We start from the raw sequence: 23092 nt of genomic DNA on the forward strand, positions 1-23092 counted from the left end.
TCTATGTGTATAAAACCCATACGTGCCAAAATATGGGCCACAAGCTGGCTGTTTGTGCCAGAACAAACTTACTGTTTAATAAATTCACACAAGAGAGACCAAACCGTTTTATTTCCTCCTTGCCACCAGGACACCTGTGAGTGCAGTTCTGTGTATTTTTTCAGGAATTATTTGAGTTCTGTTAAGTGCTTTTGCCAGTGTTTATGAGCCTTAAACAGAAATTTGCTAATTAGTGTATGAACAGTAACAAAAGCAAAGACAGCACAATTTGTAGTGATGAGAACCGTACTGATATCTCTTTTTCTTTTCCCCTTCTCCATTTAGAGTGGCATGTGCCTTCAGTCATTATTAGAGTAGATAGGATGTCAGCAGAGTGGATAGGGTGACCTGTAAGCCTGTGAGAGCTGAAGCAGCTGAGAGTGGCAGCATTCTCCTGTTAGCATTGGCAGGAGTTTACTCTGTCAGCTAGAGATCAACCCTGGACTCTAATCAGATATAATGCAGACAAATGCCTTTGAAGTTGGATCTGATATCCTTTAAAATCCCATATTTTAAGCACTGTCTATTTATGGTTTAATAAATGGATTTCAGAAAAAAAGAAACAAATTCAAAAAGGATGGTAGAAAAAAAGTTCTTGGCGTGTTTGGCCGCCAAGCCCCTGGACAATATCTTAAAAGGCCCATCAGATGATAAATCAGACAGAGTAGCAGAGCTTCTATAAATCAGTATTTTAAAGAGCTCTGGCCTGCAGCAGCTGCTCTGCTCTCCGCAGCCTACCTCTGTGTGTAGCTAGCTGAAGAACAGAGGAGGATCTTTGCACAAACCCCCATACATTTCTTTTAGGATTCCAATGTAAGGAATTAGCATGTGTGTAATTTTGTCCAAATAATGATTTAATAATGATTGGCAGACAAGTTATCTTACTGCATTGCCTGATCATCTAACCTCCTGGAACTGGTTAAACATGAAGTTACTGCAGTGAACTCTCATTAAGTTTTGAAAGTAATTTTGGCAAATGCAGCTCAGAAAAACGTACCTTGACATGAAAGCACAATTGTTTCTGCAGCTCAGGACTGGTCAGCCTTTTCTTTCTCTTGACCACTGAAAGGTTTTACCTGCTAACTCCAGTACCCTGAACAGCAAACAGAGGCCTTTGAGAATCTCTTTCTGCCATTTCATCAGAGCTAGCAGCTGATGGCAGTTTGATGTATGGTAAAAGGCACAAGGGGATATTCTGTGCAATGTGTGACATACCTCAATCCAATCAAACAAACAACTGGCGCTCAGTGTTCAAATTTAGTGGATGGCATTTTCAAAGCATCTGCAATCCATCAAAAGGCCATAAATAGTGGGGAAGGCGCTCCATGCCATCCAGCAGGAGATGGTTATACTCAGCACGGCCAAAGCACCTTGTCTCAGACAGCCGTATTTCCTCCTCAGTAAAGAAAAGCAACAGTGGAAAAGCACACTTTTTGGGGCACACACACTTATGAACAGTACACACAAGTGGAAATTCTGAAAGGATCTGATGTGATTTTTATACTGCACCCTCAGAATTCCAGTTTGTGTCTTTTTTTTCTTCCATGGACTAATTGGTTGGTGTCCTGCTGATACCCCTGTTAGTGCCCTTATTCATTTAATGCATGCTACCGGCCAAGCAGCACTTATATTTTACACTGTTAATAATGTGAAAATCAGCTCATTACGCAGATTTTCGTGAGTTAACTTGAGGATACTAGAGTTCAGCCAACTTAGTTTAGTCAGAAGTTAACCTAACTCACATTTTTTAGTTTCACACAGTCCCACAACACCTTTCCTCCTCTTGGGCTCCCAGTTATGGATGACTGTGGATATCGTTAGGGTTCAAACTTAGTCTCCTGATGTTGGGGTGAATGCTTAAATAGTTGAACCGTTTCAGAGCTCCCTGAAATCACTCAGATCTTTGTGTCTATAAATATTTAACACATTGTTAAAGAAAAGGTACGTGTAGGTGTAATTTGAAAGATTTTGCAATTGGTTCCCCCCTGTGACCTTTTATTTTAGACTAAAAGCTCATCAAAAAGAGAAAAATAGAGTCTGACAAACTTCATCAGTTCTTATGCTGGATGTACTAAGAGGTTCCACTGCAGTTCTGTAGGGATTGCTAATTTTTGTTCTTGTGCATTTTGTACTTCTACTCACATTATTTTTGGAAAGGTATTTTTCACTTCTGCTTGAGTCATTATTTCACTGAAATAACAACACTTTTCCACTTTATGTGGATTATGTGGGTGCTCCTGAAGCCTTGATTGACTGAATCAAGTGTGTTAAATTAGGAGTTTGTTAACAATTAAAAACTGGTCAAAGTAAGAGTATGCTATCAACTAAAGCCATAAAAGTTTCTCCTATTTAAGACATTAGTGTAACAATACCCTGCAGTCTAATTGAATAGTTTGGTCCTATGACTGCTTTCTTTTCCTTTATATCTCTGTAGAAGCAGCAAATAAGAAGACAAAAGGCTCGAGTCAGATCCAGCGGAGTCAAGAGACAGGGATGGCAGTGGAGTATCCTCGGAATGCAATGGCTCGTCAGGCCAGCCGAGAGTCCACCGATGGCAGTATGAACAGCTACAGCTCTGAGGGGAAGTCAGTATCTCAAGACCCACACAAATCCCACAAATTCACCATTCAAACTCACACTTCTTCATTTGAAGTGTTTCCTGATCAAATGTCTGTTGTTTTTGTTAAACCCGTCAAACCGTACTTATACACTAATGACTTTTTGACCTTCTGTGAATATGGTGCGTCTAACAAGTTGCATAAATCTTTTGGAAAAGCCAGAGAGATGTATTGTGGAAAAGATAAGCTAATGGAAAACAGAGGTTAAGGTAGGCTCTTCAAGCACTGATTTGCACAGTTAATATGTCCATTGTTTCTGTAGCTCCATTTTTGGAGCCAGATGGTGAGCCTTCCTCCCCTCTGATAATTAAAATATCCATCATCTGTGCAGAGAGGCCTCGGCAGGGTCCTGGGCTGAGCACAAATAGAACAGCTATCGTTCACCGAGGAGCTGACAGTGCTGTGGCCAGTCACGGCGACTCTCGCTGATCCAGCCCAGAGCATGACATTGAGAAATACGCATGACGGTGTGATGTAAAGCTAATTGTACATTAATGTGTATTAAAAGGAGGTTAAAGATCTATGAGGCCTCTCATATGGTAGCATGACACCGGCTGGCACTGCTCTCAGACATTCCTGTTGTAGTTAGCTCATGGAAACTGTGCTGGTCTCAAAGGAAATATCGCCTGTGTTTGAGGGGCCGCAGCACAGGACGTGGTTTACATACCACGCTTAATACACGTCTGCTATTCAGAAGATGGACAGAGTGTAGCTCTCTGTCTTTTCTTTTGTACAGGTCATAATTGGTGGTTATTGGTTTTGGTAAATTAACTCATTCAGCCTGTCACCTCAGTGTAATATTGCCTAATGTGTGTGTGTGAGTTTTGTATGTACAGGATTGTTAAAAAGCCAGAGATCACACTTCATTTAATTAATTTCCAGTCAACACAAACAAGTCATTAATTTTTCCAGCATCAGGAAACAGCAAAAACATATTTATAATAGAAAATTACACAAAGGCCTTAACAGCTAAATATAATATTTTCAGGAGACTTGCTTTCAATTTTTTAAAGCAATCTGCAGGGATACATTTCCACACCTCCAAAGTTCAGTCTTAGAAGTTGGTTGCATTTTCTGCTGCTCATGATCCATGCATTCCCAAACACATTAAATGATGTTTTTCACTTATTTTTATATATTGACTTTCTCTTTCCTTATGCAAGTGGATTATTTTATATCTAATCACCTTAGAAATGTCATCTAAAAATAAACTTTCTTTGACTGAAAATTAAATAAATGAAGGGTGGTTTCTGACTTTTGCACAGTGTTATGTTATTATACTGATGGTAATGATTTCTTTACTTAGCCTGCTGTTCCCCAAACATTTATTTTGATGGTTTAGTTTTAAATCTTGGTTTTGGAATTTTTTTTCTGAACCTTTTTCCCGTTTTCTTAGATTTGAGCAACAATGAGAAGCTCTTTCATGTTTCTCATGTACAGTGCTATTGACATGAAACTGCAATTAACCGAAGAAAGAACAAAACATTTTGCTGATGAAAAGCAGTGCAAGAGGCAGGACTTGAAATGCTTTTTTTTTTTCAAGCTTAAAAGCTTAAACCAATCCCTGCCATTATAAACAAATAAGGAATCATGCTGATTTGAACTCACCAAAAAGATGTCTGTGAAAAAAAATCACACAGAACACCTGCCACATATGAAACAAGATGTTTTGTGTATGTTTTTGTGTGTGTGTGTGTGTGGTAGTCTGATCTTCTCAGGGATGAGGCTGGGGGCTGACAGCCAATTCAGTGACTTCCTGGATGGCCTCGGTCCTGCCCAGCTTGTAGGGAGACAGACCCTAGCAACACCCTCTATGGGTGAGGCGCAATTGTACTTTTTCAATCAGATTTTTTACCAGGCCTTTAGTGACTGAAACTAACACATTCAGTTTCACATTCATAACATTCCTATTGTCTGTTTTTTGATGTCCAGGAGATGTTCAGATTGGTTTAATGGATAAGAAGGGGCAGCTTGAGGTGGAGGTGATCAGGGCACGTGGCCTTACCCCCAAACCAGGATCCAAATCGCTGCCAGGTAAAAGTTTACTCATGCATGCTTATTTACTGCTCAGGGCTAGGTCTCCCTAAAGCATCTTAGCACAAATATTATTTCTTAAATGGTAGAGCAAACGTAACACTGAGCATTCTCAGTACCTGTTAAGATGTTTTTGACACAAAGATGTTTTTGGGAAACTGGGTGCTGAACTGGTCCCTTTTTAATGGGAATCATGCTTGCTGTCCACAGCTCCCTATGTCAAGGTTTACTTGCTGGATAATGGAGCATGTAAAGCCAAAAAGAAAACCAAGATTGCACGAAAAACGCTTGACCCATTGTATCAGCAATCACTGCTGTTCGAGGAGAGTCCGCAGGGTAAAGTTCTCCAGGTAAAAAACAGGGGTGGAGGGTTACATTTTTATCTGGCTTATCTTCAAAAGTAATTGTTTTTGTGTCATTTCAAAGTGTAAAATGTTTTTTTGTCCAACAGGTAATAGTGTGGGGCGATTATGGCCGCATGGACCACAAATGTTTCATGGGAGTTGCACAGATTCTATTAGAGGAGCTGGACCTTTCTAGCACAGTGATTGGCTGGTACAAACTGTTTCCCCCATCTTCATTGGTGGACCCAACGTTAGCTCCTCTCACTCGACGTGCTTCCCAGTCATCACTCGATTCAGGGCCGCCAGGCGTCAGGTCCTAGTGAACGGGAGAGGAACGAAGGAGAGAAAAATGCAATCGAATGGACCAAGGACCCGTGGCAACAATCAGCGTTAGAGGGGCAGCCAGACAGACGGACAGTTTCACTTTCAAAGCTTTGCCGGAGCCTGACAATCACTTCTCCTCTCTTTTCATTTTTGGTCTTTGGATTGTAGAGATTTTCCTTTGATCCACTCCGCTCCTTACTGCATGTTCTGTTTGTTTTAAGCTATGTTGCTGAGATGATGAGTTAGCTCAAACTTTTTTTCCAAAAAAAAGGGAATGACAAGCAGCTGAAAGCAATCTGCTTCGGCTGACAAAGAGAGGAGCCGACCGTGGTGCTGGTAGCCTGAGTGGTTCTTGCCAATCAGTAACATTTAGGAGTTGCTTTCTAACCATATAAGGAGTGTGTGAGTGTGCGAGGCAGCGGTGTGATGGTGGATCAGTGAGAGTGAGGACAACACTGCCCCTCCCCCACCTTGCATGTACAGGAAGCCGCTCTGCTGGGGGAGCCCAGAGGTCAGGGGTCAAAGGGCAAGGGTTAGTCTTCTCAAAGTCTCCCCTCCTCCTCATGGGTGCTGAGTCTAGGGCTGCTCCTCATGCCAGTGTGGCACTGGCTCAGATCAAGCATGTTAGAGAGGGGAGGCCAGCCTGAAAACCTTTGTCTGTTTACAGCAGTCGCCACTGACTGCTTTGCCTTTTTTACTTTCTCGTTGATTTGATACATTGCACACCTTGTAGAATGTGAAGACATGTTCCATGTTTTCTGACATTTTTGTTGTATAAGCTTCAAGGAAGACACAAAACAACCACATGCATTAGAACACTGGGACTTTCTGAAGCTACGATTATAATTTAGCTTAAATTCAGCCTTGCCAGGAGATTACAGAAATGATTATCTCTGACATTAATACTAATAAACACTAATGTATTTGACCGCCCAGGACGCTGACCATCAAATGTACTTTGAGCTCTAGCCAGTACATTGAGATCCGGTGACTATGGACAAGCCCAGTGCACTTAGGCAATAGCCAATCATACTTTATTTCTTTTAGTACATTTAGACCATTTTTGGGGACCTGCACATAATTGAATTTCTATCCAACTAGAGTTTACATTATTTTAACGCAAGCACAAACGCTTGATTTTTTTAACGAACTTTACAAGAAGACGAAAAAAAGGCCAAATTATCATTAGCTTCCTATTTTTGCCTTTTTTAATTTTGTTGTGGTTTAAGTTAGTTAGAAAAAAGTCCTAAAATTTCCCCCGAGCATCTGAACGAATGTGACAGTATGTGAGAGGTGGTTCAGGAGACGGCCTGAGGTGGTGACCTCCCAAAACTCGCCACCTTTTCCCCTCAACACGGGCAACAGCATGACTCTGGAACCGTTCCAAGCTGCATGCACATTTTGTAAAACAAGACAGATGAGAAAAAAGAGACTAAAATAAATGTGTGTTAGTTCCACATACTGTAGGCCAGCTTGTATGTTGCATGTACTTGTACAGTTTGCTCGTACTTGATATTAATAGATTAACCAATAAAATGAAGCCATTCATTCCATGTGTGGGCATTTGGCCAAGTTCAGCCATGCACACAGGCCTCATTTTTTGGGGCTGAATGTCTATGAGGAGTTTTTGAATTGTTTTCTTTTTTACCCTATGGATAAATAAGTGCTGTACTGTAGTACTGAGCAAACATGAGGCCCCTGTTTTTACTGAAGATGTTGGTGTTCACTGTAGTCTACTACTGTGGGGCTAGAATCGAGCTAGATAATGTGTATAAAACCAGAGCTATCTATATATGAAAAATGATTATGATTATACAAAAATGAGAACAGCATAGATATATATACATATATAAAAAAACAAAAAAACAAAAAAAACAAAGTGTATCCAAGTAAACGTCGCCTACAGAAACATACATGCACATATTGTAAATATGAGTCTGCTATGAGGTTTACTTATATTTACAAAGTGGCCCCGTGTAAATGGATTAATGCTCTGTCTCCTGGCTCCGTTGAACGGAACAAAGGCTGAGAAGGGACACCTCCAGAGTTTCTGATTCTTTCAGACATTTATGGCCAAAATAACCACTAGAATTGGGACCTCTGCCTACCTGTTACTGCATTAGAACAAAGCCCATGAGATCATGTTTTGATAACAAGTTTACTTTTCATGTCCGTTACGGCAGACTTCTTTCCTTTACTTTGTCAGTATTATTCAAGGATACTGATTGTTTACAATTCATGTGTCCCACTGAAACAGAATAGAAAGTATTCACTGCAACATTTCTTGTTTGTACAACAGATGTGGCTCAAATGATGTGTATGTTTTATATTCAAGAGTTCATTTTTATTATTTACAAATAAAAGACTGTGTGGAAGAAGAACAGCGGCTCTGGATCGTTTATGTGAATATTTATACAGTGTGTGTATTGTAACTCATTTTTAGCATGCTTTACTATTACTTGCTATTACTTTATCCCCAGACTGTTTCAAATATTTAGATGCAGAAAACTTTTTTTTCAACTATGTCTTTGAGATTGTTTATTAGCGTTAAGCACACTTTATGTCCTCTAATTGTTTGTCATAAACTGTTTAGCAGGCTGTCTGTATCATTTGTAAAAAAAAAAAAAAAGTTGAAACCAATATTACTATATTTTGAAATTTCTAATCTTTATCTAAGTTTGTTCCCCTTTTCTTTGAAAAAAGAAAAGATTTTCCCATTTCCAACTGGACTATGCTGTGATGTGACTGACCTCTTGAACTACAACACTAGCAGATTGGTGTCACACTGGGTTTACAGTGGGGAGTGCAGTTTCTGGTGCAGTGTTGGTTCACAGCTGTTTGGCTTTCTGTTTGGGACAAGATATTGATGAAAGTAATATGGGAAAAGCAGTGGAGTATTACAGTCATACACACACGTATATTGTATGTGTTTGCATCATAGAGGCATGAAGGCAACCATTAATTGATTTCTTTGACTGAGGGCAGCTTCTCTGCATTTAATGAGCAGTAGAACTGGAACCTTTTGTCGTTTTCTATTTAATTTACAGTGAAAGCTGCCCTTAAGAGGAAGTTAATCATTTTTCAGCATCAGCGGAAAAAAGCATGTATAGAAACCAAATATAACCAAATACCTACGAAGTTCAATCTTGGAACTTGTTTGCATTTGCTTTATCCCCTAATAAATACCACCACCCCCCACCCCATACACACACATAATTGTACATTATTAGTTGAAATCATTAATAGCGTATTCCCATTCTTTCTTCATTATTCAACCTGCCATCCTCTAACTTCACTATATGCTGTGATAACAGGGCGCGACCTGGGGGAGGCGCTGTTGCTGCTCTAATGTGTATGTAAATGTAATACATGTTCATGAATATTTATATATATATATATATATATATATATATATATATATATATATATGAACGTGTATTATGTAATGCTTCTGTATGTATATCTATGTTCAGTGCTACCAGAGATGACATGAAAAGTGGATCCCCCGACTCTGCCAATCATATCAGACCTCACAAATTTTACGCCAATCATATCAGACCTCGCACGTCCTTAAGCCAATCATATCAGACCTGGGGGAGGGTCTCTGGTTTTAATCGCTCTGCAAAGTAACGTCAGTCCGCAACCGCTGAAGCTGAACGCAAGATTTTGGCTGAAAGCTCACAAAAATGAACATTAGGTCTTATTCAAAATAATTTAATTTTTATAATATACAATATGAAACAATAAGTATTTACAGAGTGACTACCCACCTACAATATGGATTTGTGGCAAATTATGGTCAGTATAGCTGGCTATCCAGTTTTACTCGGTTTCCAGTTAGGCTAACAATAACATTAGCTAGCTAGGTTAGCTGACAAGCCAACTATTTTGACCTCACTGCACTGAGAGTGTGAACGAGAGACAGAAATAGAAATAACGTAATTGGCAGCTCTTTGTATTCTTTGTTTTTATATTTTTCTTCAGTGTCTGTAAACACTAACACAAATATTTGTTATATAGTGTTGGTGACAGTAAGTTAATGCCAGTGAAAAGGAATTTAAGAGGCGGCAGCTCCGTCTAAAGTCTGTCAAATGAGAAGGTTTTAAAAATAATTGATTGAGCTCTCATTGTTTCTTTGAGTTCTTGTAAATCTGAGTTTCAAAAATAATGTATTACTAAACACAGGAAGAGAGACAGAGAAAGAAGCTGAAGGAGACTGACAGGACTGAAGGAGCAGATCTGATGGAGGTTAGTAATCTAGAAGAAAGCGAAGGAGAGTTCTTTACGCTTTCGATTAAAATTAAAACTACATTTAGTTTAATTTAGCATAGAAAATGTTTGTCACTATGACCATGAAGTTCTGTCACATAGCTTATTAAACATGCATATTGTGCAGAATCACACTCGTTCTGAGACTATTATAATATCAATAATATAATATTAATAAAATAAATAATATATTTAGGATCTTGTGGCTTATCTAAAAAGGGGGAAATAGCATTGCTTGACTTAAGGGGCTTTGCATGATCTATGCCTGTTGTAAGTGGATAGATGTAGTATTTAAGGCATACTAGCTCAACTACAAAGAGGTTGATGCCTTAAAATTTTGAGTTCATTGAACTTCTAATAGTAAGCTAACAAAACAATAATGTGTTTTACATTCTGCTATTATTTCAAGTTCAAAATAAGTTGAAGTTCAGTGAACTCAAACTTTTAAGGCAACCAGGTTATATATTTTTAAGTTAAAGCACTGAATCATTTTTTACAGAGTCGTACATGCCTAGGACCCCCATCCATAAACGTCTAGTGGTGCCCCTGTTTAGACTCATCAGTCCATAAAAGCTTACTCCACATTTCAGATGTTCAGTTTCAGTATTCTACTGCAAATTTTTGTTTGGCTTTTTCATTTATTTCCATTTCTCAGTAATAGCTTCTTGACAGCTAAACATCCTTTCAGACCTTTAGCGTTGTCTTCTCACAAAGGATGGACATAAACGTGCATTTTTTTGGATCTGAGGAAAAAGTGGAGCTTGATTTTCTCCTCTGTGTCAAAGATGAAAGCTTTAAGTACTGTGTACTGATGGTCACAGTTTTTGTGATCTGCCAATTCTCACTCAGTTGTTAGGAGTCTTATTATCTCTAAACTGTTTAATAATTACTAAATATTAAATATTAATAATATTAAATAGTAATAAACTCTGTTTTTTTTCCCTTTTTTGCAAGTTGATTATCTTGTATCTAATGTCCTCAGAAATATCTCCTTTTTTTATTGAAGTAGTGTCTTACAGGATTTAACGTGCATAATTGATATTTAATTGACCTAAGGAGTTATTGATTAAGGACTGTGCCTGTGAGTGCAAGAAATGTCAAACTTGGGGTATTCTTGTACATGTACATGTCCACAGTGGGCTCCTGCCTTCAGTTGTCTTAGGTTGAAATACTGTCAAAGAGATTTTTGAGGTTTGAATGAAATTATGTTCCAAGTAGTTGGATACAAATACTGGACACTGTTGATCATTTTTACTTTGCTGCTTATCTGCATCTCATTTCTGTTTACATTTATTCAGAGGACATGTTCAGAATTTTTACTTATTTTACTGTTATTTCCACTAGTTTTCATTACTCTTTATAATAGGACTACTTACAATTATTTAATAATGTTTATTTATTACTACTACCTTTACTTGCAATACTCTTCGTTTGCTGCTGCTGTGATTTGTAAATTTCCCTCTGGGATTAATAAAGTAATCAACAATGTAATTAACTATAGAGAACTGATCTGCTAAACGAACTCTCTGTATGCGTTATTAGTTGACTCATAATCCAGACCCTCCACCCTGTGGAGACACTGAGTACTACATGTCCACTTTAATTAATTGTGGAACATTATGTATTTATTCATCTATTCATCAGTTATTTTCTATCTATTGGAAATATTAAGCAAACTTTATGGAAAATATATACTTAGGAAAATATCTCAATCCATCGTCTGGTATTTTACCAGTCTATACAATTTAAATTAAAACATATTCACCCCCAATTGAGGGCTCATGGATAAATCTCAACTGCAATGTTGTATCATTTTAAAATTTACAAGGTTCGGCTCTGAGACGAGTGTTTTATGGAGAGTGTGAGCTGCAAGCAGTGATCCAATCCTTCAGATGTGAGAGTTTAAGCCAAGACGTCTCAGAAAGACTTTGATAGGCTATATGCACCTTTATTTAATAGTAACACTTTTTAAAGCTCTATACTATCATAGAATATCAACATGATGCTTATTTAAGGGCTAAGACTGCTGCGAGGCTGAGGATGTTTACATCAATACCACTTTTTCAGTATCACAGAATCTCCTTTTTCATGGTTGGATATTTTATTAAATGTTGTATTAGTCTCATTTATAAATATGTGCATGAATAGATACATGTACAAATGCATAGCATGTTTAATATGATGTCCCTCTGATTTTCTTGATTTCGGTCAATCTCGAACAATACCCAGTGTAGGAGAACGTCAAACCTCTTACACATCATTGAGGAGGGCACTAAACTCCCGACTCTTCCATGTAGAAACTTGACTTAAACTTAATGTTACAACTGTAAAGTGCTCTTCTGCACAGAAGCTCATACTACTTTTAGAAAAAAAATCTGTGAAATATTTTTATTTTAAACCTATGATACTGAACACCTATCCTGATGTTTGTGTTGTTGAGCGTTACGTTTCTGTAAAGCTTGTTTTTGCTTCTGTATCGATTTTTGTGGTCAGTACAACAGAACACGTATGTGTTGTAAACAGATCTAGTGGTGCAGTGATGCTGAATGAACCCAAACCCCAGGTGTAGAGCATGCTGGGACAGCGCTGTGCGCTCCTGTCTGGTTTCAGGCTGCTTGGGAAATGAAAGCAGGGCCGTGAAAAGATTTCTAACATTTTTAAAGAGGGGGTGATTTATGTCGAGTCGTGCAAATATGTAAAAAAGCATACCACAGCTCCAGAGCTCCATTCCTCAAATGAATCTATTGCTAATATTTTAAGACTCGTTACTCATTCTTCTCTGCCTTGATCCCGATGGCCATATAATCCTCACAGTATTTTTATGACTGGGGTTATTGGAGAACTCGTCTGGGCTCTCACCATCCCTCAGCACCATGCCATACGCACATTCTGCACAAATGTGTTTCAGGTTGATGGATTCTGAGGATGAGGCCCAAACATTTAGAGGCTAAACTAAACTCTCCTTCTCTGACGCACAGAGTCTGTTGTCTCTCGTGAGTGCTGCTCTGATGGAGCTCAGCCTGAGCTGGAGCTTCTGCTGGCTTTTGCTTTGGACTTATCTTTTTACAGTACTATAAATCAGCACACCTTGTATCTCAGGAGGCTGAATATACCTGTATGACCTACTCTGTCTTACCTACCTACCTCTGTCTTTCACAGTCTTAAGATGAAGGTGCTAAAAAGGGTTCTTTGGGGTGATACCATAGAAGAACCGCATTTCATTCGACAAAGAACCTTTCAACTCAACTGAAAGTGGTTCTTCTATAGCAGTGGTCACCAACCCTACTGCTGGAGAGCTACTTTAGCAGAGTTCAGTTCCAACCTGCATGTAGCATGCTGCCTCCTCTTACGCACCTAAGAATGGTTCATCAAGGGTTTGTTGAGAAATTACCATTTTTTACAGTGTAATGGTTCTTTGCATGGTTAAATTGTTCTCCTGTTTGATTATATATGGTTCGATATAGCACCTAAAACTTTTTTGCTAAGAGCTTAGCTAACACGAATACAGTTGATGCAGCCAATCAAGATCTTCCAAAGAAATGAATTAGGTGGAGCAGGCATGGCAGATTTTGGTTGGAACTAGACTGCTTAGGAAGGTAGATCTCCAAGAACAGGGTTATTGGCCACTGTTGTATAGCATTGCTTCAGAGAACCCCTTCTTACAACCCTATTTTTAAGAATTAAAAGGTGCTCCATATGTTTGCCCCAAAACACGCATTTAATACAACATAGCTGTTGATGACAAAAGCGTAATTGCCACCAGGGAAGCCACCAGCATTTGCAAAACAGCAGCAGCAGAAGCACCTTTCACATTCAATCAGAGATCATGCATTCCAGTGCTGTAATGACAAACTCATGCCACTAGAGTGTGTGTTCCTGTTAGCTGTGTGCACAACTTTCAGTCCTTGAACACAGTGACAGTCTGCAGTTCTAGTCATCTTGAATGATTCTCCTTGTTCTCTTGATGAGGCTCTGTACAGCACTCCAAGGCTTACCTGGAAACACAGTCATGACATCAGATTTTTTATGCCTTTTGAAGAACACTAAACTAATTCAAAACGTTGGAGCAGTGTGTCTCTCTGATCTCATGGTTGTCTTCAGTGCATGCTGAAAGTCAGAGAGCATATTTGCTTGTAGATGTGCCGTAGGTAGATGTGTTTCGTTTGCTCACTTGCAGTTTTCACCAAAGTGGGAGCTTCACAAGTCTGAGAGATGAAAGTGTGGTGTAGTCTAAAGGATGTAATTAACTGTATTAAGAAATTAGCAAACCATGCAAATCTAAATGGAGTTCTTAGTTCTGGAAAGAGAATAATTAACTTTAACAGGAAGTTTGAAGAAAGTGAACAAACCTCAAACACTTTCTGCGCAGGGCTGTCTTGTTTGATAAGTCTATACTGAGTCTATATTAAGGTAGCCTTTATGCTGTTCTATACGACGGTAGGAACTTCAAAATGAGCATCTGTAGGACAAGCACATCAAAACAAGCAGTCTCTTAATCTGTACGTACTCTTACAACATTAAGAATGGAAAAAGAAGGAAAGATTTTTTACACGTTTTTATTTATTTATTTTTCTGTGTTTTTGGGTTATATTTGGTTCATTTTAGATGCTGAAAGGTGGGCATATTTATCAGTCATAATTTTCAAATAACATTCTTTATCCTTTGTTAAGACAGAGGAAACAAGCATCATTTCCAAAAGCAGATCCACCTTTATTTAAACGTCTAACTATGATCTTTTAAGACTTCAAAATGCTGTCCACAACTGGACAAACAGACAGAACAGTTTAAATTTGGTGAGAAATTTTTATCACCAGTTTTCATGAGAGTGTAAAATGACACAATACAACCTGAACAAGTCATTAAAAACTACTGAGCACTTTGGGAAAGGGTGCCTAAAACTGCTTTCACTGTAACGGGTTCATAAAGGAATAGATTCAATTTGGTGGTCATATTTTAGGTGGTTGTTGGTGTTTTTAGCACCTCTCCTGTTAAACGCCATGTGATGTTAATAAATGCAAATTTATCCCAAACAAAGGTTTGATTTCTGACCCTTGTTCCATTGAACACCTTTTTTTAATTATTTGGCGAAAACCATGATTTAATATGTTGTTTATCTCCCTCTGTTTGGGCAACGGTAATTCTGGTACCAACTACATTCAGCCTCTTTTAAAATCCATTTGATGTCTCCTCTTAATTTTGTTGATTCCAAAGTGCCTTAGTAGACATTAAACTGATTGAACATGGACCTTTACGCGAAACGTGAAGATCACGGTTAATGAGATTTAGTCATTTCAAAAGCAGAGCCTGTGTCCACTGTTATTTTGTTATGTATAACATATGTATGATCATATGTTTTCAAAATAATCAGTTAATTATTAATAATTCCCTTCCACTTGAGCCATCAACTTCAAATAAGTAACAACTTTAAATAAGTGGCTTTTGTAGCCCATGGCAATGTGATTGTGAATTATTTTGTATGCTCATATTTTATAAAAATTGTTGGTGTGACATTGTCCTGAAGTACTGCAGCTAGAACAGCTGCATCTACACTCTTAAAACAGGTGTGTTAAAAAACAACACATTCTGTCTGTAACTAGACACATCAGAGTGTTCAGTTGGAGACAACACATTTTGTATTACTTTTAACACAAAATGTGTTGAAATATTTCTACATCCAGTTATGGAGAACACATTTTGGGTTACTTTTAATACAGAAAGTGTTAAATCAGAAAACAATAGTCAAAAGTGTTAAAATGGGTAACACAAGTTAATGTGTTGTTATTTAACACATCACTATTTAGAGCGTAGCGTTTCTTTTATAGGCCACCAGCCTTGTTTTCCTTTTTCATTCATTTCTTAATTTTTAATGCATTTTAACTTTTTTAAACTACTAAATGTCATGCATTTAACTATATACCACGTTAATATTCCAGTGTAACTACTGAACTGAACAGCTAACTTACAGTTTTGGCGTTGTGGGAATATAATACATTCGGTGTAAATGAATTAAGTCCAGTGTTTGCGCCCTCTCTCTCTCTCTCTCTCTCTCTCTCTCTCTCTCTCTCTCTCTCACTCTCTCCTGTGTCTGTTTCTGTCTCTCGGCATCACGTGGTTTGAGCGCGAGCTCGCGGAATGAGCAGCAGCGGGAGAGCAGGCGGGTTATGGCGGAGCTGGAGCCTCATTAACACAACTTAACAGCACTTTATTAAGAGACAACAAATGTTAGAGACATGTGTGCCGCTGCTTTCCTCTGACTGCGGACGAGTGTCGCTAATGTGTGCTTGTCGAGAAAGTAGCCCACCCACTGTGAGAAAACTGTGCTGCTTCTACTGTGAGTAACGAGTTAGTCCTTAACTGACGTGAAGATGGATCTGAGGCGAGCGGTCGCCTTGCGTTGTTTCTTATGGGGAGTGTTATCGTGACGGAGTAGCTCGCTGCTGTGACAGCCGGCTGGGCTGAGTGTCAGTGAGAAGACACACTTTAGCTACTTTTCCCTCGTCTGTGTCGCTCTGTTCTCGACTTAAAGTTCGTCGACTAGCTGCTCCCAGACGTTTAATCAGGTCAGTAACTTAAATGGAGGGAGTGGGAGAGTGAGCTCTCAGTTCTCCGCTCTGTCGCTCTCTCTCTCACTTTCACTCTTTCTCTCCTGTGAAGCTGACATAAATGGGCATCCTCTGAAGGAGCGGATTCATGATGTCCAGGCACTTCGCGCTGTGACTTTACTGTTTTTAAGTATCGGTGAACCTCTGTGAACTTAATCGGTTTCTCTTGTAAATCATCAAAAGCTGTTGACGGAGGGTCACCGTGTGTGTTCCCGACGGGCTGGACTCGGTTGGCGCGCGCTCCGCTCCGTTCCGTCTCGCGCTGGTCAGGAGCAGCAGCTGCAGCGCAGAGAAGCAACAGCTTTCCGTCAGCTCTCTCTCTCTCTCTCTCTCTCTCTGTCTCTGTTTCTCCCGTGTTTTTTCTCCTTCATGTTCGCGGACAGAGGGAGGGAAAGATAGACTTGCGTTAATGTGGGGTGATGATGCCCCCCTCCCTCTCTCCCCTTCTCCTCCTCCTTCTTCCCCTCACCCGATTTCTACCCCTGAGATGGTGTCACTTCTTCACAACTCCGGCTCGGAGGCGGCTCGCGCGCATCGCCTGCTCCTTATTTTCCGCTCCCAGCGTATTTCCTCTCGCGCTTGGGTCAGCACGTGAAACGGAGCACAGGAGGATCCTGTAGTGTTGTGATCTAAAAATAAAGGCAGAAAAAACGATAAAAGAGTTTGGGACTGAAGGCAAACACATTTTGACAAAAGACACATCCGGACTGAAGAAATAGTAGATAAAGAATCAGAGAACGCTTGCATCGCATCGCAACTTCTGTAGTATATGCGTGCACTTTCGGCGCCCAACGCACGTGTCCCACCGCCGCTGCTGGTGGTGATGCCATGCCCCGCGGGCACGGCGCAGACGACGGCGCCTCCGGCCTCTGGATGAAAGCGTCCCCGGGGCGCCGAGTGGAGAACCTGCGCCTGAAGGATGTGGAAGCCGCGCGCGGGGCCATGAACAGGTCGGCCCGGCCGGCGGACGGCGCGGAGGAGCTGAGGAGCAGAGCGCAGGGTGCGCGCCTCAGCCTGCTGGGCAAACCGCTGGCTTACAGCGCGCAGAGCGGTCGCCGGAACGCGCGTTACAGGAAACTGCAGAACTACCTGTACAACGTGCTGGAGAGGCCGCGAGGCTGGGCCTTTGTGTACCACGCGTTCGTGTGAGTGGAACCTCATTTCAGTCACTTACACGGATGCCCAGGAGGCGCATTCATTCATTCATTCATTCATTCATTCATTCTTTCACTTACACTCATCTCAGTGCCTATTGAGGCCAGCAAGAAAAGTTCACAACAAAATCCACAGAGCAGATCAAACACATACAGTAGTGAATTTGCACCTGCAGTTTTGCAGGAATAAGTGCAGCGCACAGCAATCATTAGAGTGCAGAATGAATGAATAGTGTTGAATTTAAACCTATTGCTTTAGTAGTAGAACATCAAGGTGGCTGGACTTGTGGTTCAAGTCCAGTTGGTTTGACACACAAATACTAAAACAATTTAGTGACCTAAATGGCCATTCACAGTCACCTTCAACACATCACTGATTAAACTATTACAAATGAACGCTGTAGGAGACCATTCAACACTGTTCATTCAGCACCGGGGGTTTTGCTATGTTGTTTCATGCACAGACTAATCTTATGATTTATGTTAGGATGTATATACTATCACAGTAATCTTTATTATTCCATGTTAAGTCTTGTTAAGGCTGGCAAATTCACAGCACAATTCTTGAACTGGAATTAACAGCCACTGTGTTGCTTTAAATCCAGCTGCGCACAAATGAACACTGTAGGTGTTAATTCCAGTCTGGGGAAAGCTCCTGTGTTATTTCACGCTGCTAATTACATTAGCACTGAGAAATTGTTAATTTTTTTCATGTTTATGTTGCAATGTGTATATTATGCTGTATTCTATTAGATTTTCTTATCCCTCACACTGCACCCTAACAATACCCAGTTGAAGCTTCCTGTGCTAGCGGTGATTCTTTTCTGGCCTTTGTGAATGTGTGTGTGTGTGGGAGAGAGAGAGGGATAAAGAAAGAGAGAGAAAGAGAGAGTTTGGCCTTCATAATAATAATTGCACATGCTGGATTGCCTCACTCCAACAGCCGGCGGCTGTGACAGAGAGTGCAGTCTGCTTTTTCTAGACTCATCAAAGATAAATCATAGAACGGAGAGTCCAAATGCAAAAATATTACTTATGTTTGTGGGAGGAATTGTTTTACATTTCCATGTGACCTCTCAAATAATGTTGACACTTTTGAAGGATCTATGTACATGATTTTACATTTTTTTTATATTAGTAAATATGTAAGGCGTTTTAAAGGGATGCATTTATAATAACGCATCAAATCATCATTGTCTAACCTTAACCATCTTAAACATTGTGTTCCATTCTGTAGCTTTTTATAACCTTACAGTCTTGTCTGTATTAAAGCATTTAAAATGTGCAAGCATCTAGAGCTCTCAAATTATATTACGGAGATGTGTGTGACGATGCTTCATTTGCATTCCCATACTTATCTAGTCCACATACAGCAAAATCCCCAGTGTTCAGTTTACTCTTATAGGGTTGAATTATCATTTGCAATCTAATTCCACCTGGATATATGTATATATATATATACATACATATATATTTTCTACAAATAAAAGCCGCAAGAGTGCATTCAGTACAGCAGCTTTTGTTGTGACGTGAAAGAAAGCATTCTTTTTCTGCTTTTCTTCTAGAAGAAAGAGTTTTGATTTTCTTCCTTTAAGAGTTTTCTTCATACTGCTGGGAGGGAGGGAGGGGATCGGTCGCTCGGATGGTACGATTGGGGCGCTGAGAGGGGTTGCAAGGCAGGATGTTGTTGTTTTATTTGTGCAGACGGCACAGCTGAGGTCACAGGGGTTAAGTTGTTACATCTGCACAGAGCACAGTATCCCACACCAGATAGAAACTCTAAGAACATCCCACTTTTACCACACATTTAAGCAGCCAATCAACAAAGAAATACTGATTTCATAGTACAGAAGTAACAGTATTACAAAATTAGAGTGATTGTATGTGGATTGAAGTCAAATCAGCTGTTTGGTGTCAAACCTGAAATTGCATTTGGAGTGTTTTATGCTTGATGACTTAAGCAAAGTACTGAAATATTCTTGAAAAAGATTAATTCTTGTCATGGTTTCATTTTAATAGCATTGCTAAGAATCGTTCATCATGTTAAAGATTCATCTTGTAAGACTTTGATGCAGCTACTTGGATTAGTCTGGATGATGCACGTAGTATGAGAAACCAATAAAAAGCCAAAGAGCAACTGATACTCCTATTTTTCTCTTGCATATCTGTGATTCAGAGCCTCTTTTAGCAGTATTTGATTTACTGTGAATTTGTATATCTTTATTGGAAGTGGGTTTAGTCTCAGGTTAGTCAGATATTAGCTAAATAGGACTAAATAGTAGGTGATGTGATTTTGTGGAGGCCATAAAAATTTGCTTATCTGTTTTTTAGTGGCCCAGATAAAAGAGTAGCCTAAATAAAATGATAGAACTGAAACTTATACATTTATACATTACATTTACATTAAGCACCCTTTTTCATTTAAGACTGTTGTGTAAAACACCCCATAAAAGACAAAGTAAGTATATGCAGTGGTAAGCATGATGTATTTGTACAAGTGTGTGCTGAGAAACTGATTTAAAATAGTATTTTTTAAAAATAAAATAACAATTTAAAGTAAAAATAATTTAAAATACATGCTTTGTTTTCATTGGCACAGTAGGAAAAATAAAAAAATAAAAGAAAAAAGTCTTGTGCTCTGTGGCTCATTTCCTAAAGGCGTCACAAGTTCAGCATATATGTAATTTGTATATCTAATACATAGTTTGAATTTGAGCCTTTTAGCCATAGTAATTACTTTGTAATTTTTATTTTTTAAATACAATGACTACATAATGTGCCATCAAAATTTTTGATTGTTAGTTATTTTGAAAACATAAACTAAGAATTTGTTCAAGAAGAAGTTCTATTTAGACAGCTTCACAGTGGGAATGCCTACTGACATATGTGCTTACAAAGCTTGGCATGCAGAAAGTACTAATAAGAAAGGATTGCAGTATTGATTTGATGAGAAAGCCTTAAAAAAGTTATGATATAAATTATGAGCAGCCTTCGTGATTTTCAGTGCATTGCTGTATATTATGCTGGATACTGTACACTTGGCAACTTGCCTAATGTGTGCTTATGTAAGATTCTACTTTTATTCTTTGTACTGTTGCCCTCTGCTTGTATGTACACTGTATCCCTCTCTTGTGTTGAAATGTCTTTCATGGTTCATACGCTATTGTGCTGTTGTTCTGCTATTGGTTGTCTTTTCATGTTGCTGAAAAGCTACTTCAAGAATTTAAGGATTGTGCGTGTCTTTGAAAACCTAACATAACATCACTTAAAATGTAGTATATCTCTCCAGCAGTTGCCTGAATGGAATAACTGTCTGATAGAAGAGTGAACTGTACTAGGGAACAGAAACTAGCCAGACCAGGGTGAACCTGGGTCAACATGATAGTGAGAAAAATCTATTAGCCATCATTTGCCCCTTATATTGAAAGACTTGTTCTTTGTCATTAATATAATTCACTTTGGTGCGCTGGCCCCAGCAAATGTCTTTACAGTTCATCAAAGCACACCCATTCATCTCTTTGTTCCTGCACTACCACAGCTGAGCACATTTTCCCAAGGTTAAAGCCATGTGCTTTTCCCATCCTTTAGCCCATTAACTACACCTGACTTACACACAAACACAGGGGAATATTCCACTAATTTGGTTTTGATGTGCACAAGAATTTTTCTAATTAGAATTAAATGTCACTTCATCAACACAAACTTTTACAACCACTTTCACCAACTGAGGCTAACCATCACGCTGTGCTGAACCAACAGTGTGAGATTTCATTCAGACCAGTGTTATAAATGGGGCTGTTATGATACACATTAATATTCTTTTTTAAAACAGGAATTGGGAGACAATATGTTCTGTGAATTAAATCGAGTTTCTTTTTATGCTGTAAACTTTATCTGATACTTTTTTTAGACAAACTGACATAAAATGCGTAGTTTTCATGCTGTGATATTTCTATATTTCTATTTCTATATGAGACAAAAATACTCCCTGCCACTCAAACTATTTGTGCTTGTGTGTATTTAAATGTATGTGTCGTCTAAGAAAATTGCTTGTTTGTGTTAATATTGTTGACCTTGTTGGCCTTAATGTAGAAATGCTCTTCTTGACTTGGGTGTTGAAAGTATATCATATTGTGGTGCAAAGTCTAGAGCTAGTACAATACCACTTTTTCTTTTGTAATACTGATAGCAATATTGAAACCTTGAGTACTGACCATAACATGTTCTGATCTGAGTCTTCTTCTTTAGAAACTGCTGTGGATACTACCGAGTATCTTGCTTAAACTATAAACTTCAAACACTCCACTTCTCCACAGAAAGAAATACACAGCTAACTACATGGCAAGACAATGTAAGTGTGAGGATAGATCTGTTACAGTATTTCAGAGTCTCTTATTCTTTTTCCCTCTGATATCTGATCTCAATTTTTCTGCTGGTACCTTGTATTGTATCAGTGCCAGCTCTACAAAAAGCACAATACTTGTTGTATCATTAAAATTTCTGTATCATTATTTCCCTAGTTATATGGTAGATGTTATTAAAGACTAGGGTTGAATGTGTTTGTGGGGTTTCAGCCATCGCACCTGTTTTAAACAGACCTCTCCTTTTTAATAAACCCCCAATCATGGGAACAAGAGGAGGTGAGAGAGCAGCTCTCTCGCTAAAATCAATAATATGCTCTCATTAAGGATCAGAAGAAAGCACAGTTACAGAGGATGATGACATTGTGATCTGTTTTTGTTGGTTGTGGTTGCATTCATTGAAACTGAAGTAAAAGTTCATTGAGTTGCCCCTTCAATGTGTGCTTATCTGTGCTCCATTTTTGTGGAAAGGAAAACTGGATATCCTTTTTAGATGGCTTTGGCTGAGGTTTGGTGAGTTTCTAAGAGTGATTTGTGCTGTGTCCTGCACCGGTGGCTTTTATATTGTAACCGAATATTCTGGGTTTCCACCTGTAATGGTCTTCTGCCACAGTTGCTACACAGTGAGAAAGAAAGGGTCTCTTGTTCTCAGTGCATTCAGCGAAATGCTCCAGTTACCGCTAAGGTAAGCGGCTAGGTAGGACATGTTCCACTCAGGGACCAACAAATGAATTGTAGATGTTTGTGAATTGTAGGTATTTTTGTCTGTTGTGGTGTCGGCTCTGATATTAAAAGCCAGATAAACAGTGTTTCTTTTTTGAATCAGTGACAACATTGTTTTGTTCAGTGAGTTGAGTCAGTGCTATAGACAAGAATATTTGATGATAATAATAAAAATAATAATAACAATTATAATAAGTAATTCACAAATGGAGAGTACTGTCAAAAAATAGCTTAATGTGGTTTTTGAAGCAGTTACATTATAAAAATTTTAAAATTTCATTCGTATGAATGCTAGATACTGAAATTTAAATTAAAAGTAGTGGTTGATCCAACTACTTAAAAAGACTTTTAACGTTTAACTTACAAAGTCTATATGGCTAAACAGTTAAAAAAAATAACACTAAATTCCAGTGGAATTGTACAAGGTAACGAATGAAGGCCACACAGCTAAATCATTGAACTGTCTGACTTTTCCAAAGAAAAGTAAAGATTAGAGTTTGTTTGTTTTGCCAAATATGTGTTGTTGGAACTAATGTTGGTTTTGGATATGGACAATTCCCAAAGCAAAATCTGTGGGCAATTTGTGTAATGGCAAATGAGCAATATAGCGTAGACACAGTATGA

General features: G+C 38.9%; 2 protein-coding genes across 5 annotated transcripts in view; both read left to right on the forward strand.

The window, feature by feature from the left end:
• Positions 1-7740, forward strand: part of LOC118810484 (regulating synaptic membrane exocytosis protein 1-like) — an 84802-nt gene extending 77062 nt beyond the window's left edge. For both annotated transcript variants that reach the window (XM_036574281.1, XM_036574280.1), the window contains 5 exons: positions 2474-2624; positions 4362-4474; positions 4590-4691; positions 4902-5041; positions 5143-7740. In XM_036574281.1, coding sequence (XP_036430174.1) covers positions 2474-2624; positions 4362-4474; positions 4590-4691; positions 4902-5041; positions 5143-5355 — 719 coding nt within the window. In that variant the 3' untranslated portion in view covers positions 5356-7740. The remainder of the gene's footprint in view (positions 1-2473; positions 2625-4361; positions 4475-4589; positions 4692-4901; positions 5042-5142) is intronic.
• A 9315-nt stretch (positions 7741-17055) lies between these two features.
• kcnq5a (potassium voltage-gated channel, KQT-like subfamily, member 5a) overlaps positions 17056-23092 on the forward strand; it is a 140943-nt gene continuing 134906 nt past the window's right edge. For 2 of the 3 annotated variants that reach the window (XM_036574284.1, XM_036574285.1), the window contains exon 1: positions 17059-17375. In XM_036574284.1, coding sequence (XP_036430177.1) covers positions 17059-17375 — 317 coding nt within the window. Of the gene's footprint in view, positions 17376-23092 lie in introns of all 3 variants that reach the window. The other variant, XM_036574286.1, reaches the window with a different exon arrangement.

Source organism: Colossoma macropomum, unplaced genomic scaffold (genome assembly GCF_904425465.1).
Source record: "Colossoma macropomum unplaced genomic scaffold, Colossoma_macropomum, whole genome shotgun sequence".
In the NCBI taxonomy this organism is placed as follows: domain Eukaryota; kingdom Metazoa; phylum Chordata; class Actinopteri; order Characiformes; family Serrasalmidae; genus Colossoma; species Colossoma macropomum.